The sequence below is a fragment of the Equus przewalskii genome, chromosome 29 (genome assembly GCF_037783145.1).
Source record: "Equus przewalskii isolate Varuska chromosome 29, EquPr2, whole genome shotgun sequence".
NCBI lineage: Eukaryota > Metazoa > Chordata > Mammalia > Perissodactyla > Equidae > Equus > Equus przewalskii.
The window spans coordinates 8,608,903-8,626,086 of NC_091859.1; the positions used below are offsets into that span (position 1 = coordinate 8,608,903).

General features: G+C 39.0%; 1 protein-coding gene and 1 long non-coding RNA gene across 2 annotated transcripts in view; one reads left to right on the forward strand and one right to left on the reverse strand.

Annotated features, from left to right (window-relative positions):
* Positions 1-14,289, reverse strand: part of LOC103565920 (uncharacterized) — a 34,388-nt gene extending 20,099 nt beyond the window's left edge. Inside the window, exon 1 of the long non-coding RNA XR_548388.2 lies at positions 14,118-14,289. This is a non-coding gene — a long non-coding RNA (uncharacterized lncRNA). The remainder of the gene's footprint in view (positions 1-14,117) is intronic.
* A 67-nt stretch (positions 14,290-14,356) lies between these two features.
* MYF6 (myogenic factor 6) lies at positions 14,357-16,615 on the forward strand. The gene is made up of 3 exons (XM_008542119.2): positions 14,357-15,251; positions 15,559-15,649; positions 15,885-16,615. The coding sequence occupies exons 1-3, from the start codon at positions 14,733-14,735 to the stop codon at positions 16,001-16,003; spliced, it is 729 nt and encodes a 242-aa protein (XP_008540341.1). The 5' UTR covers positions 14,357-14,732; the 3' UTR covers positions 16,004-16,615.
* The last annotated feature ends 569 nt before the right edge of the window (positions 16,616-17,184 follow it).

Sequence of the window (17,184 nt, forward strand, 5' to 3'; positions counted from 1 at the left end):
AAACTTATCATTTGGAGCAGCTGCCTGGTTCCTTGCTCCCACAACCCTCATCTCTGTATGTCAGAAGCAACTCAATTTAACCAGAAAGCTCAGCCTCACCCCAAACTCCAGAAAGAATTTAGTCCTTATCCAAGGAAATTTAAGGTATGTTCCTTCAATACTGCTGAGTCAGCGTCAAGAGATTTTGCTGCAAATGTGGTACAGGCCTTGTTTCCTGATCCCAAAATAAAGATTCTGTCTTATTTACCAGATATACTACTTCTAGTTCTGCCTAAGATCCTACTTTTATTTGATTTTCTTAAATCATGTTCACTTGATGTTCTCATTACAAAAGTAGAGAATGCATATTATAGAATTTTTTTTAATTACATAAAAATCTTTAAAAAATTTTTATATCAACCAAATTTCCAGTACATAAGGATAACTATTATTAACAATTTGGAGCAGTACCTTCTAGTCCTTTTTTTCTGATCATGGTCACCAAAAGAAATGCATCAAGATTTCACAAAAGTACCTAATAAGATAATTGGGGACTTTATGGTGTTGGTTTGAAGTGTGTCCATTTTGCTTTCAAAGCCTGGGCTTGAATTATATGTAATTTACAACAAATACGTAATACGAATTCATTCAAAAATCCCCTAAAGTCAGTTGAAAGGAAAGGCCTGCGCTGCTAAGTTTTCCATTATTATGGGTTCTTTTCTAAGGAGTTTATTGGATCACTATTTTTTTAAATGTGTTTACTACCTTAATCTCAATTTTTTAAAAGTTTCCTTAAATTTTTTGCATACTGAATACAATTTAACTCTACTGAACGGGAATTTATTACTTGATTTTTAAAAGAAACTCCACATAATTGAGCAAAGTTGACATTATTGTGACATGGGATAGTTTGTACTGCACTCTCATGGTTTTCATAACATAACAAGGTAGGTGGTCACACACCAAGAAGAATGTCATTGTGTCAACTTCTAAAGGAAAAGAAATCATGATTTAAGAGATGTTCATGCAAATTTAATTCCAATAAAGAATTCTTCATAAAACAAATAATACATGGGGACGAGTGATTGATCCTAACATTTTTTTCCTACTTGTTTTCACCTTAAATTACAAAGTGAAGATTTGGGGGTGATATTAACTCTTAGAGGTATTGTGAAAAAGTAATTAGTGTATCCAATGAATTTCAAATTTTAAATGATAATTTGAAATGGCTCATAGTAAGTACACAATAAATATTGGCATTTATCATCATTTCTTTATCATATGAATATTTTACAGTATTTATCATATGGATTTTACAGTAATTGAATTATCATTTTATTTCTTTTTGACATTGTATTCTAGAATTTATGTTTTAATGTAGAACTTTACTGAAGAAAAGCACTTGTGTTATATAGAGTAACCAATGCTATTCATAATTTAAATGATATTTATTTATACTAACATAAAATCATTTAAGCATGTGTATTTTCAGGGAAATTTATCCTTACTAAAAGCCAAGATCTAGTCTTATTTGAAATAAAAAATATTTGTTTTATATTGGAGATTTCATTGATCTTCCTTTCACTTAGTAAGTTAAAATTAAAGGTGGGTTTTTAATTAGTTACTAGCTTTTCTTTTAGCTAACTTAAGTGGATCTATCAGTTACCAAGAATTTAATAGGCACTGGGCAGTGTGCCAAGTCAGGAGTTCTCAAGTTTGGCTGCATATTAAAATCACCTAGTGTTTTCAAGCTTTCCAGCGATTCTAACGTGAAACCAAGATTAAAAACCACTGGGCTAGACACACTTAATCCCATCAACAATTCTGTTAGCACTTGCAGAAATACTCTACTTCAGTTGGGCTGCAGTGGATTATGGGAATCACAGGAGTGCAAATTTTAACAAGCTCCGCTAGGGGTTCTGATACAATTGATCCCAAGATCACTTCTTAAAATAAACCTTGAGGTCTGATTATTTCAATAGCACTTATACAGATAACTGTGATCATCTCAAAGGCCTTTTATAAAAGGGCTACACGGTATGTAACATTTAGATACCATTTTCTTTAAACGAGGATTTACCAGACTAAAAAAGTTTTACGAAATTAAGTTATTTTAAGGTAAATTAAAATATTTTTATTACTATGAAGCCAAGACTTTATGAAGAAGAAAGTTGAAGGATACAAGAGGGAAGTTAAGAATTACAGTTTCCCATGCTGGGTGCCATGGTGCTCTGACTACCTTCAGGTACCCAGGAAACCCTGAGGTTCAGGAGGTAAAAAGGTAGCAACAGAGACAAGCTTCTGGAGTGTCCTGAGAAGTGGCCAAGGGTAAGGTAACCATTTGTTTCGAGGCTCTCACCCTTATGGGTCCAGCTGGATGAAATAATGACTCTCATTGACACAGAGTCCAGGAACACCAAGGACGGCCAGGTATTCAGGAGCTAGGTGACTAGGAACAAGAAACTCACCAATACTTTCAAAACGAGCAACCAGTAGACAGTCATATTCTCTGAAAAACAAACCATGAGTGCCTGAACTCAGTTTACTCTAATTTAGTTGTGACAGCCAGATTTAGCAATTAATTACTTAGACTTAGTACCTAAGGCTTAGCAATTTCAGCTACAAAAAGAAAAGTCTTGCTATAAAACATTTTTTTTAGTCGAGAGCTTCTGGTCCCATATAGTTTCCAAGAATTTCCACGAAAACAAAAGTTGGAGAACTACATTCAAAGAGAGTAAAGGAGCATTGTATCTTGCCCTGATCTAGATACACATCTTTTGGCCAAAGCACCAATAAATTTAAACAAATCCCAAATAGAAATAGAAATAAATATCTAATAAGGAAAAATGTCATTTCATCTCAGAGAAGACCAATGAGGGTTTTGACGATTATCACTCTCATTTATTCACTCAGCAAAGATGACATAGTACCTGTTATCCACCAGGTAGTCTTCTAAGCACTGAGGATTACACAGCTCCTGCCCTATGGGGTGGGTGGTATGGACCAACAAGCCTTATAGGGCAATGTGGTAAGTGCTGGGTTATTAATAATCATAGAAACAGATATTGTAATCAGTATGAGATATGCGAAAAGAGACAAGTGTGAAAAATGGGTATGGTTTGATGATCCATACTCCACAGACAGTCTGCTTGAGAATCTTTCTTTATGGTCATCTACTTTGAAGGAGGAGTGTATAAGACACAACTTCAAATCTTCCAAGCTTCCTGTGACTGCGGTTTTCCACCAAATTTTACTCCCAAGGAAGCAGCCCATTAAAAAATGTACTTTACCTCAAGGCCTTTTTGTGTCGATCCAATAATACTGAGCATTTTAAATAATCCCAAATTATGTTTTGATTTTCAAAACATTGTGATTTTTCTTAAAGAATTGGTTTAGATGGAAGTCTAGTGGTCAATTCTGAACTCCGAATGAGTTCACAACCCTAGGTTTCCCCTCTGGCCTCTCCTCTCTCTCTCCTCTCCCTCTTTTCCTCCCAGCTCTCCCCGTTTCCCTCTCCTCTCTGTCCTCTATCTTTAATAGATAGACTATTAAAAACCCTAGAGCCCCAGAAAATTCTTGCCGCCCACTTCTAACGGTAGACCTAAATTACTGCACCCTCAGGAAATCTCACACTAATCTTAGAAGATCTCATAAGATTGTGCTTCATTTTTTCCTGTGGCTGAGGTTATTGCTGAGATGATGTATTTATAAAACTCTTTAAGTAATACACCACTGCCAGAAATAGTATTATAGTATTATCATATGTCCAAAAGCTGATTTTAATCATCACTTTAATCTTCAAAAGATAACTTATTCCATTGAGAAGACTGGGATTTTCTTCAAAGTCAGAAAAAAATAAGCTTTTTGGTGAATTGAAATGGATAAGATGAAAGAAAAAATTCTGCTATGGGAGTTTTAGAAAGATATATAAAATGCCAAATCCTCAAAGAAGGAAAAATAAAGTTGGAAACACAAGAAGTCTAGCTATCTTAGAGTCATATATAGAACATTAAAGAATTAATATCTTGAAATTAGTTCTTAAAAACAGTGGCATATGTTCTTAGTGCTATTACATCACAATAAAAAATCTAGAAAACTAAACCACTTTAATCTGAATAAAATAGTAAAAGAATATAAAAACAACCAAATGTCACTTACTATACTTACATTATTTTTAAGTATAGCAACTACACACATATGCACACACACACACACAAATTGCTACCTTTTGGCAAACTTCAAATACAAACATTTCCAGGAACAGCACAACAGATTGGGAAAGTGCAGAGTGACCTTTGATTCTTGCATTCTTTGTTTGTGATGTGATGCTTCTCACTAACTCAAAACAAAAACTGACACGCAAGAAAAGAGCTTGGTGTGCCATGGAAAAATCAGACCACTGCATGGTCCAACTTCGTGTTATTACAAAACAAATTATTATACTTATCGGCAGCCATTCCTTTTATTATTCACTTTTATGCACTATAATCCTCAAAATGCAGGGGTTTTCCAATCATGAATACAAATGAGCAAGGTTGACCGTATTTCACAAAGGGATCCAACAATCATTCTGTGTTTCCTGGGATCTGTTAGTGCTTCCAGTCCTGGCTGTGAAATGACCTCACTCATACAGAGTGCGCACACATGCCTCCCAATTGGAGGGAAAAAAAAAGATTTTCTGTAGGCAGTTTATAAGCAGGGCTTTATTGGGTCCACTCAGGTCAGGGTGTGGAAGGATGAAGGTTCAGAAAGGAAGCATTGTCACAGGTTTACCACTGTCAATTACTTAATGTCAACATTACGTCTTGGTAGAGAGAACTAATTGATTTTGCTCTTTTCACTTTTGAAGAGGTCAAGCTGAGTGTTCCCTCTGTGAGAGTGGGTAATGGAACAAGTGGCAAACTGCACTAGTGACTCTGCGACATACTTTAGGGCTCTGGTGTTACACAGTCTTCTAAAGACAGAAAGAATGTTCAACAAAAAGCCGTATCAGAAGGGTTTGTAAAACCTTAAATTGCTACAACAGCTGAGAGAAGAGAATAGTTCTATTGAAAGGAAATTAATGAACAAGTGTCAAAACGGACAGTTGGTGTCAATTCCTAGAGGATTTGGAAGTGAGAAGTGGAGTTGAGGAAACCATGTTAATAGAGCCCTTGTTTGCACGAAAAGAGCATTGTCCTTTACCAAATCTCCCCATCTTAGGAGTCATGCTTGTCACAGTCTGCGTTTAGCAGAAAAGAATGCCTTATTACAGGCTATGTAAGCACCTTATTTTGTTGACCTCAAATAGCATATGGTCGTCTGTTTTCTTGGAAACAAATTTAGAAAGAAATTCTACCCTCAGTGATGTGGTAATTCTTGGACCAAAATGTGCCCACCATTCTTGAGAAAGAAAAACCTCTTTCAAGCCCAAACTATCTTATTTCTAAGTGAGTTTCAAAATATTTGGAACTAAAATGTTTTAAGTTTTAGCCTTTTTCGGTAGTAACCCCAGTGAAAACTAAATCTTCTCTATTCTATCAACCAACAAATAAATAGCATTAAAAGTAAACATTCTTTTCCCCCTGATTATTGTCTGACTAAAAGTATAATTAATCTGATTGAAAATTTGAAGTGTATTCCTTCTCTATCTTAAAAAGACATTATAGTAAAAGGATTTGTTAATAAAGGCTTTCTTTATGAATGGCTTATATGAAATAATCTGTTAAACTTCAATGTAATTCACATTAATAAACCAAATATATCAAAACAATTATATTGGAATTTGATTTGTGTTAGCATATATAAATTATGCTTCATATTCATCTCCTTCTACCCAGATCCTGCCCATCCTTCTAGATCCTTTAAAATCTTGCCTTTCCATTAGATCCTCCATTCATTCAAATAACCCTTCATTCATGCCATGTTCCCTACATTATTCGTCTTAGGATTTAACCGTATACCAATTTGTACTGCTATGTAACTGCTTCAGAAGGTACATCTTATGGCTCTAATTCAATTGCAAACTCTGTGAAGGTAAGTAATATAGAGATCTTTCTCCATTTTAATATAAAATTTTGTACAAAATACAGGCTTATTAAGGAAGAGACCAAAAAAGACTGAGAATAAGAGGGAATTGAAAAAACATTTGCTGTGGAGTGGAACTAAAGGGTTTATGGGAACCTAAACTTTTTGCTCAATTTTTCTGTAAATCTAAACTGCTCTTTAAGAAAGTCTGCTAATTTAAAGAAAGTCTGTGAATTTAATTTAATTTGAGAGGATATATTTTAAAGAGGGAAAGTTATCTTGAAAATTTTTAAAAATATAATAAATATCAAATGCAGAAGTGGTGAAATAAACTTGGATCTGTTGCAAAATAATTAACTATATCAATGTTCATAGCATGACATGAAATCTTAAAATCCAAGAAAGATGGTAATAAGTGATAGTTTCTCTCCAGCAGGTACATAAACCACAGGTGGAACATAGGTTTGGGTGTGGGAACTATAAATACATAAAATAGCAATTTTCAAAGAAGCAAAGAAAAAAGGGTGGGCAGAGGCAAATACAAATTACAGGACATTATTAAACTTTTATAAAACCAGATTAAAGAATTCAAAAAAATTAGATAAGAAACAAAAAAAATCAAGCAATAGCAGTTCTAGTTTAAGGCATATAAAGACTCATTCTAAAACGAGATATAATATATGTTTGCTGTTATTTAAGAATATTCAATTCTACTGAAGAGTATCAGAGGAGAAGACAAGGAGAATATATGAAACTAAATATAAACGCAAGTGGCTTGGAAAACATGGTAGACATAGATGAAGTAGCTGTAGCCTACGCTTGTCAACATAAGAAGGGGCAGAGGGCCAATTAAGCGTCAAATAACCAAATATGCATGAGACACTCAATAGTCAGGAGGTCTTACATTGACCACTCATTGGTGAATCCATTTTAGTCTACGTAAATTAAAGCCATGGCTGCCAAGCAGATTATAGGTGAGCTATAGCTTTTCACTAGGTGTATAGAGCATCTGTGTATTGGGTCTAGATATCTTCCATCTGCTGAAATCCCTTGCTCATCCTCAATTCTAGTCCTTGTAACTACTGTAAGTGGGGCAGACTGAAGGAGAAGGGAGAAAAACTGGACATAGGAGCATTATGTAACTCAAGACATGGATAGTATGGTCTTTCCACCCCACTTTTACTCTATTCTAAGTGTGCTAAACTACTCACTCCATCTTTTTCCCTTTGCTTCTCACTGTATATTTAAAAATAATGATATAGACCATGGGTTTTGAGCTTTTTTTTTTAAAGATTGGCACCTGACCTAAAATCTGTTTCCAATTTTCTTTTTTTTCTTTTTCTTCTTCTCCTCAAGCCCCCCAGTACATAGTTATATATTCTAGTTGTAGGTCCTTCTGGTTGTGCTGTGTAGGAAGCTGCCTCAGCATGGCCTGATGAGCAGTTCCGTATCCGTGCCCAGTATGTGAACTGGTGAAACCCTGGGCCGCTGAAGCAGAATGCGTGAACTTAACCACTCAGCTATGGGGCCAATCCCAGTTTTCAGCATTTTAATTTGGGTATCAGTTCTGCGACCTCTGGGACAGGCTGCCTGTACATGACAGCGTACATGGAAAATACTATTGCATCATTATTTCCCAAAGGCACTGAACACAGGTCGAAATCTCAGCACTACCTATCAACACTGCCTCTTTTGGTCACACTACCAAAAAAACGGAAATTACCTTGCAGGTTGCCAGATAAACACTCAAAGGTCCTCTAAGTTGGTTTGCCTCTAGATATTTTTTTTTCACTGAAGACTGTTCTTCTATTGGTTACTATAAGGAGGCTCAGAATAAGAACTTCTTTTTCATTATATACATCACTGTTATAGGAGTCAGGATTTAGTTTATAAGCATGTGATCTTGGGCAAGTAGATTAATTTCTCTTTGCTTCACCTTCTCTCTCTTTAAAATGGGGATAATTATACAACATGCTTGGCAAAGCATCGTGAAGATGTAAGGAGATATCCATTTAAAGCACTTCAACACAGTGACTGCCATTTATTTTCAGAATTAAATAATGAGTACAACTTTACAAATAAAATATACATGTAACTACTTTTTATTCTATACAGTAAAAGCACCGATTCTTGAACAAGAAACTTAAGTCTCACGATAGTTTAGACTTAAAGGCAAGAAAGTGAAAAATCAATTTAAAGACTTAAAAAGATTATACTTATGTTGTGAAATTACATAGCAAGCCTTTTCCAGTCAAAACGTCTAGCCCATGTGAAGAAATCAGAGAAGACAAAGCTTAAAATGATGAATTTTTATGCGAACAGTGACATGTCAAACCTATAATTTCTACCCTTAAAAACTTCCAAATTATGTACAATTTAAAGATATTAGAACTTTTAGTATGTTTCTATCACTTACTATCCTAAAAACTAACGTGTTATCTGAAGGCAAAAATGTCTGGGCTTCTGAAAAAGTGTGAAATGTGTGTCTATGTCTGATTAAACAACTTTTTTTCCCCCAAACCAGTAGAAAAACTTTATGGAATAAATGTGTTTGCACAGTGGTGACTATTTGTCACAGGGGGCTCTGACATAGGCCTGAAAGCAGCAACTATTTTGAACAATATGTCATAACCAGCCAGTTGGAGGGCAGTAACAAAATCCTTGACTAACCATTCTATATCAGAGACATCTGTTTAGCTAGCAAGCTAGTAACACCAGACTCCACTATAATTTCGATCATCTGAAAATCACAATTCCTTTATTTTTTAAAAGATATAAACAACATTGAAAAATCATTCTGTACATCTTAGACATTTTAAACTTCAGTTGTATGTAGCATCATGGAAAAATGCTCATGTAATATTTTAAGTGAAAAGGGCAATCTATGGATAATATTGTGTCCTGTTTATATTTTTTAAATCATGAAATACAAAATTTACATTATATAAAATTTTTGTTCTTATAGAAAACAAAAAAAAGTAGGGAGTGTGATTTCTTTTTTTGTTTTAAAGATTTTATTTTTTCCTTTTTCTCCCCAAAGCCCCCCAGTACATAGTTGTATGTTCTTCATTGTGGGTCCTTCTAGTTGTGACATGTGGGACGCCGCCTCAGCATGGTTTGATGAGCAGTACCATGTCCACGCCCAGGATTCGAACCAACGAAACACTGGGCCGCAGGCAGCAGAGCACGTGAACTTAACCACTCAGCCACGGGGCCAGCCCCAGGGAGTGTGATTTCTTGAGGTGACATGTAGATGGATGACTTTCTCTTTTCTTGAGTCAAAAGTTAACTGATAATCCTAATTTGTATAGAGTGCTTACTTATGCTAAACGCGGCATATTAAGTGTTTCACTGACATTGTTTTAATCATTAAAACAACCTTATAAGGTAATATTATTTCCACTTTGTAGACTAGTTAATGGAGACTTAGAGAAGTTAGTTAACTTGCTCAAGGTCACATATTAGCAGGTGGCAGAGCTGGGCCTACAACCTGGTTTTGACATCAAACTCATACTTGTAATCACTGTAATTATTCTTTAAAGAGAAAAGCCTATATATCCTGCACTCTGTTCTTTGTTCTCATTTATGAATAGATATTTGTCAGCATCTATCTTGTTTTTCTGGGATGCAAGGTGACCAACTGGTTCAGATTTGCCTGTGATTTTCCCAGTTTCACTGCTGAAAGTCAAGCCTCCTGGGGACCCATCCTAAGCAAACCTCTGCCAGTTGGTGACCCACCAGGAAGGAATACTGAACCCAGAAACATTCTAATGCTTCACGAATTTTGCTATCAAATTCTTAAATTTAAGTGAAAAATAGGGGACAGTGCAGAATTATGAAAAGAACTTCATTTTTTAAGCACCAAGGGATGGGCGTTTCTCAGGTAGAAGAGCATACATTGTCCCTTTCCCTGGAAACTACGCCTAGAAAATCAGAAATGAGCAGCAGCCTCCTTAAGCACCATTTTGTGGCTGCTGAACACAGGTTTTTGTGGAAGTTGTGTTCTACTCCCAAATGGAAGGGAATTAGGTGCTGGAGCAAAGAGCTGAAAATGTCTTTCTTGAAAGCTCTGAAGAGCAGACTCTGGTTCCTTCCTTGTTTGTCTTAGACGCGTTTCTTTGGAGCTGTTGTTAAAAAGCAGCTCCCCAGCAGGCCTCGAAACCAGAGTTCTCCCCAGACGGGTCCAGGCCCATTTCTCTGCATGGTTCTCACTGCCACCATCTGTTGACAGCAGAGGATTCATTCCCCTTTAAAATCTTTTCTTTTCCTCTGCTTGCCTCGTGCCCCTCCCCCACGTCCTCTGAAGTGACTTGAACGTTCCCTCAGTTGAAGTACAAAACTATTTTTACCACAGTGTTCGGGAATCTCTGGGCACAAACTGTCTGCAAATTAGGTAAGTTACAGGTGCCCGGATTCGTGTTCCTCATTAGCGGTCACAAGTCTAAAGCATTAATCTGCCTCTTCTGACTTTTCCCTTTGAGGCAGCGGCTGCCTTCACCTTCTGTTCTCGAGGGCCGCTCGCTGGCCTTGCTGGTTGACTCTCTACCTGCCAGCTGGACTAATTTCTCTTCATTGTCTTTCTCTCCTTTCTCCCTTCTCCCTCCTTTCTTCTACCCTTTTTTTCTCTCTTCTCTCTCTCCTCACTGCTGGAAAAGCAGAATCATTTTCTGTCTGGCCCTCAGTTCTCCTTCCTCAGCTGTAACTGAAACTGCTTTTTTTGAACCAACTATGCAATAATATAGTCAAATCCCTTAGATATAACCCACAAAAATCTTTTCACCAGTTTCTGACACACCCTCATCCATGTCTATTCCTTCCTTGAGCTTCCTGCCACTGTCACGGCCATCCCAATCCACAGGTTTGCTAAAAAGCTTCAACTTTGCTCCCTAGAAATACCAACCTAACACCTCAGGAACTTCTGTCTGGAACCATCCTTTCTCACGTTTCCTGTTCATGACAGACTCTTCATTGTTATAGACTTGTAAGAACCACATTCCTTGCCTTCAAAGTTCCTGCATCAGTTATTCATTTGTGTCACTTTTTAATTAGTGTCTGTCCCCCAGTAAAATGGAAAATTTGCTGAGGGCATAAATATATGAAATACTTTTATTGGAGTCAGTTGTTTCAATATTTTCACTTCCACTATACCATTAACACAAATATATCCCCAAATTTATCTTAAATATTTGTCTTACCAAATCTAGGGTTTTCAATTAGTTCACGTCGGCTATTTCAATCAGAGGCCTTAAGAAATGAGTAGAGGAAGGAGGGAAATTAACATTTGTTGAGTGGCATATTCCATATCATGGACTCAATATTTCATTTTGTGCTAACAACAAGCCTGTGATGTATGTATTATTTATACCATTTGATCTCTTATAAAACTGAGGCTTGGAACACACAATTAGGAGTAGCTAGAAGTTATACTCTGTCTTACTTCAAAGCTCTGTTCTCTTTCTACCACATATTCCACCTTCCCAAAGGCTCAGAGCTAAAATCCACCATTGATTGAGCTAGCCATAAACCGTTCCCTCCCACTCCTCTTCACGGAGAAGAACTGGACATATTCAAGCTTTTGTGGAGATGATGGGAAGAAAATGCATTTACAAATAATTAAGCATGAAGTAAGAATAATGAGGCCGTAAATTACTTGAAAACTTGCAATTCTATCACTAACCTAGTTTCAGATTTTGTTGTGAATGAACTCTAGGCCCTTGGGGGGATTTCTTAATGATGCTTGGTGTAATTATTCTCTTATTATTATTTACTTTTTCCAAAAATGTATTTGAACTATTTCAAGCTTGGAGGATTTCAGTTTACACAAACCTGTTTTGACCACTTGTCAAGGTCTGTGTCTCCCAAGTTCTATTGAGAAATAATGTAATTGCAATTACAGGCATCTCAGATTTTGTAAACAGTTTGAGTTCCAGCAGTTCGCAAGCTCGTTGTTTGGAATCAGTGTGTATTTTCCCATTACCTAATCTAATAAAGGATGGTTATTTCCCAAGCTGGCATTTCCTTTTTCTCTCCTCCCACACCACCTCTAACCCCCAAAACAACAACAAAAAAGGGAAAACTCTATTTAACCCAAGGTGAATAACAACACTAATGTTATTGCCCTCAGTTCTCGAGAATGTTGGGAAAGGGGCTTTGTATTTTAATAAGGAACCACAATTCAATAGTGATGGTTGAATTCACACAATGAAATGCCGCTGAAGCCTGGGAGGTTGCTCTTGATCAGCACCCCAAGGCTTTCTCTACTTTATTTTAGAATCCTCTCTTTTGACATTTTGAACCCACTGTTTCTCCAGTGGTGACACTTGAATGAAAGAAAAATAAAGGAGAAAAATTGCCCTTTCATATTCTTTAGCAGGTTCATGATGTGTAGACTCTTTGCATCTATCCAACAGCTCCTAAAATCGGTGGGGAGTCTATGAATGGAACCACCCTAAACATTTAGTTCTACTACCCAAGCAACAAAGTTGCTCAGAAGTGATATTTTTCTTATCTCATTTTTTCTCTAAACTTAATTCCTGTAATAAAAGTACTTTTCTTTTACAGAGTATGCAACATTTTTGAAGTGATTTCACACTTGACCCAAAAATGTTGAATAAATGAATTTCGGTCATTGTTATCTTAATAATCTTAGTAATAATGCCATATAATTTCAGTGGTTAAAAGATGACTTTTCAAATTGTTATCACATTATAAGATGCAGCATGGAGGGTGGTTGCACTCATAAGGCAGTTTTCCAGAATGGATGGTTGACTATGGCCTGCATTGTCAGAGGTGCCAATGTGCAGCCTTAACTGCTGACATCAGCAACCAGGAGACCAATGGAAATAGGAGATGATATCAAAAAAGAAGTAATGGCTTCTTATTCTTCCCTGTGCTTCTGACTGTTCCAAAAACCCAGAAATGGTTCTCAAGCTTGAATCATTCAGCCACACAATAATAAAAACAGCCCAAAATGTCAAAACTTAACACCCCAAGTCTATGGCTCAATAGAAAGAGACTATGAAGAATTACCTTCTAGAATAATCGACTTGACTCAAAAATGGCTAGTTCCTACATTGCTTAACCATTCATTCCTTGCATTGTCTTCACTCTACTCATTAAAAAATGAAGTGATATTGAAGAGAGCCTATAACTATCACTGCTTAGGGTAGAATAAGAAGACTTCATGTTCCCATCTAGTTTCTCAGGCACTGACTACAAAGCCAAAACCAAAGTTTACTGTCATCCCAAAGTCCTTTATAGGTGAAGGGAGTCCCTCCAGAGCTCTGGGAGGGAAAGGAAAGGAAAGAAGAAAAGAATACAAAGAGAAAAAAAATAAACCTCCGCACCAGCTGTGCTGTATTTCCCTCATAAGAAATGATCTTAGCCTTGACACAGCCTTATGCTTTAAACAATAACTAATGTTCATCAAGCAGCTAATTTAAGGCTACATGTTTCACATGCATGATAGCATTTGATTGAACCCTCACCAAAATTATATAAAGCAACCTCTATTACCTTGAAGAAATCGAGACCTAGTACTTACCTATGTGCACAGAAATAGAAATGACCTTAGCTCCGACTTGAAGGGAGTTCTTTGGAACCTAGGGCCCCTGCATCCCAGGCTTATGCAGGACTGCCACCCCAGTCACCATACTTGTGTGCACTGGACCACAGGCAAGCTGCAATTAAAATTCCATTTCCTTGCTTGTGCCTTGGTTACTACCTTTCTCATCAAAATCCTTTGGAACAACTTGTTTGGAATCAATGGATGGCAAGACCGCAAAGGAAAAAGCTGTGAACACACAGTGTGTAGGACAGGAGCCAGAACCGAGGCACCTTGAACTGGAAGCCACACTGAATCCTGAAATATCAAGTAGCTATAGTATGAGTCTTGGTTCTGATAAAACTAATTTTAAAGAAAAGTCATTACATATATTGCACCCCCATCCTCTGCCCCATCCCTTACCTCGTAGATACCACTGCTCCACCCTGGAGGGGTACAGAATTCAGATCTTAGTTGCACCCCCCTAAAAGAAAACATAGCCAAGGAAGGAACCTGAGCACCCTCTAGCCACCCCCTCCAGCTCCCAAATCATCTTACAGCCTTAGGAAAAGAGAGGAAAGAGATTTACCTGCTGCTATGGAGGCTGAAGCCTGAAAGTCATGTATAACCTTTGAAGGACTGTAATGGTTTTAATCACAGGAATAACATCTTTTTGACAGGCAGGAGAGAGAAAAGAGCTGAACCACTCTGCAAATATTAACCAGACTATTTTAGAGCAATGGCTATTGCCTTTGAAATCTTTCATCATGGGTCTATACTTAGAATTCAGATGAGCCGGGGGGAGGGGAATGGGCAGTGTTAATCCCCAGTTGTTTTGAAGTTGTCCTGTAAGCAGGTTAGCATGTAAACTGTCTGAAATGGAAGCACTCAATGCTTTGTTTAAATTAATGATTCTCTGTGTATTTTGTCTTAACCTGTTCTGCCTATAGATTGTCACATCTTTCTGGGGGTGACACTTCTCAGTTTTCTTTCAAACTAGATGTTCTAGAGAGCACTGGCTGTAATCACATTGGGAGACTGATGCTCCATGACAGCTAAAAGTTGGATTGAGTTTCAGGAGCTACTATATATAAAGCTGGGGTGACTTATGTCACCGCACTAATTAAATGCCATCTGGGTGGTTCCTCTGGGTTTTTGAGCCCATCACCCAGTTGAGACCGAGTCAGAGGCCAAGGAGGAGAACATGATGATGGACCTTTTTGAAACTGGCTCCTATTTCTTCTACTTGGATGGGGAAAATGTTACCCTGCAGCCGTTAGAAGTGGCAGAGGGCTCTCCTTTGTATCCAGGGAGTGATGGTACCCTGTCCCCCTGCCAGGACCAAATGCCCCCGGAAGCTGGGAGCGACAGCAGCGGAGAGGAACACGTCCTGGCGCCCCCAGGCCTGCAGCCTCCCCACTGCCCTGGCCAATGTCTGATCTGGGCTTGCAAGACCTGCAAGAGAAAATCTGCCCCCACTGACCGGCGGAAAGCCGCCACTTTGCGCGAGAGGAGGCGGCTAAAGAAAATCAACGAGGCCTTCGAGGCTCTGAAGCGGCGGACTGTGGCCAACCCCAACCAGAGGCTGCCCAAGGTGGAGATTCTGCGGAGCGCCATCAGCTACATTGAAAGGCTGCAGGACCTGCTGCACCGGCTGGATCAGCAGGAGAAAATGCAGGAGCTAGGGGTAGACCCCTTCAGCTACAGACCCAAGCAAGAGAATGTAAGCCCTTGCTGCCGGGGCAGGGAAATGCAAAAGCTGATTAGATGCTTTCCTTGGGGCCTTAACCTCCAGCTGCTCCTTCTCCTTTCCTGTCCCCCTTCCTCGCCCGCCCCTCCGGCTCCCTGTCTCATGAACCCACAGTGACCCGTGAAGACTGGGTGCCTGCAATAGGCAGGAAATTCGCCCCGGCCCGAGGAAGCAGGAGAGACACCCCCACAACCTCCCCCCGCCCCCCCCACACACACACCCCCCCGCCCCGGAACCGATGTTTCTTTCTTAATCTTCTGCTGCCTTGGTTTTCCTCCAGCTTGAGGGTGCGGATTTCCTGCGCACCTGCAGCTCCCAATGGCCAAGTGTTTCGGATCATTCCAGGGGGCTCGTGATAACCGCCAAGGAAGGTAAAGTAAAAGAAAGGGCCCTGGGCAGCGCTAGAGAACACCCCGGGAGGGGGCTGGGTGCTCGCTCTGGGCAGAGAGGGCTCAGAGGCCGAGCGGGGACGCGCCCTGCGACCTGGGAGCTCCCCACGCGCGGGGACCCGCTGCTTCTGCGCTGCTGGAGCGGCCTGGTGCGGGGCGCAGGGCTGCCTTGTCTGCTTCCTTGGGTGCTCTGTTTGTGTGTTTTCTCTCCGCTTAGGAGGGGCAAGCATGGATTCGTCGGCGTCGAGCAGCCTTCGATGCCTTTCTTCCATCGTGGACAGTATTTCCTCGGAGGAACGCAAACTCTCCTGCGTGGAGGAGGTGGTGGACAAGTAACTCGGAGCCGGGACTGGGGACGTTTTCCACGGAGCCAGATCACACCCTCCCTCCCTCGCCTAATCCTTTCGATTAGGTCACATTACATTGATATTTAGGAATCCAGACCCAGGAGTTTATGAAAAAGAAGGAGACGTATTCACAAAGAAACTCCTGGGAAACTGTTGTGCACGCTCAGATGAAAAAGCCTTTCGGCTTTGGGCTTGTATTTTTGGAACTGCGAGTGGCTTAGGTCTAGCAGACTGACTTTGTTTTTGTTTGGTTGGTTTTGTAATATATTCACTTTTATTATGCCGATCCTTTTGTGCCATGTTCAAAAGAAGTTCATTCCTGCCTAAAGTAAAGTGGGAACGTTGCCTTTAAATGTTAGTGGTATTGGATGTATTTTTGTAAATAATCTTAGTACCTTCATTTTTTATGTAAACCTAAGAAATATATTATAAATGTGGAGTGACGTATTGTATATAAAATGTGCGAGGATCCTGGTATTGTAATATTAAAAAAAATTTCTATATGAACATTGTTGATCCCATTTTGATTCAAAAGAAAAAGTATGTTTGATGGCATGTGTACATAAATAAAGGCAAGCCATATTTTAAGGTAGACACAAAACAAGCCCATTTATTTGGGTGTTTTCTTAAAGGCTGATTTAAAGGGAGGAAAATGGGGTGTCTTCCTTTGTCTGAATTAAACAGTTCACATTTCTCTCTCATGTAGACCCCCCACTTGTGGTTAGAAGTGAAAAATAGCCAGAAGGACTCTGTCCTTTTTCCTTTTGATCAGCATTCTTTTTCTTTCTGTTTTAACTGTCCTATACCTGGAGATCTGGGTGAGATTTCCTTACCCTAAATTAACAGCCGAATTTTCAATCTAGTAAAATCTCATTGTTGCAAGAAATTACCACACAGGAACTCTGCTCATCTTTTAGATCTTCAGCTACTTTAGCCCAAATCACTTTCTACCTTTGGCTTTCCGGGCCCAGCCCTTTGTGAAGCAGCAGCCATCTGCAGCCCCAGGGGCTGGCCCCACTCCAGTTTTCTTGAACTGCGTAGCCTGGTGGCTAGGAGACTGGAATATCCTCAAGGCCTCGTGTGGCCTGGGTTTGTTTTCCAAATAGAAAGATAAAAGAAGGGGACAATCTGTCTCTCGAGGTGGGGTGGGCTTCTTTGAAGGAAGGGTCG

Bases quoted from the DNA above. Each gene is read 5' to 3' on its own strand.
- MYF6 (XM_008542119.2), top strand. From the start codon at position 14,733: ATGATGATGGACCTTTTTGAAACTGGCTCCTATTTCTTCTACTTGGAT. The intron at 15,252-15,558 runs GTAAGCCCTTGC...GTTTTCCTCCAG, and splicing joins ACAGACCCAAGCAAGAGAAT to CTTGAGGGTGCGGATTTCCT. The intron at 15,650-15,884 runs GTAAAGTAAAAG...CTCTCCGCTTAG, and splicing joins CGTGATAACCGCCAAGGAAG to GAGGGGCAAGCATGGATTCG.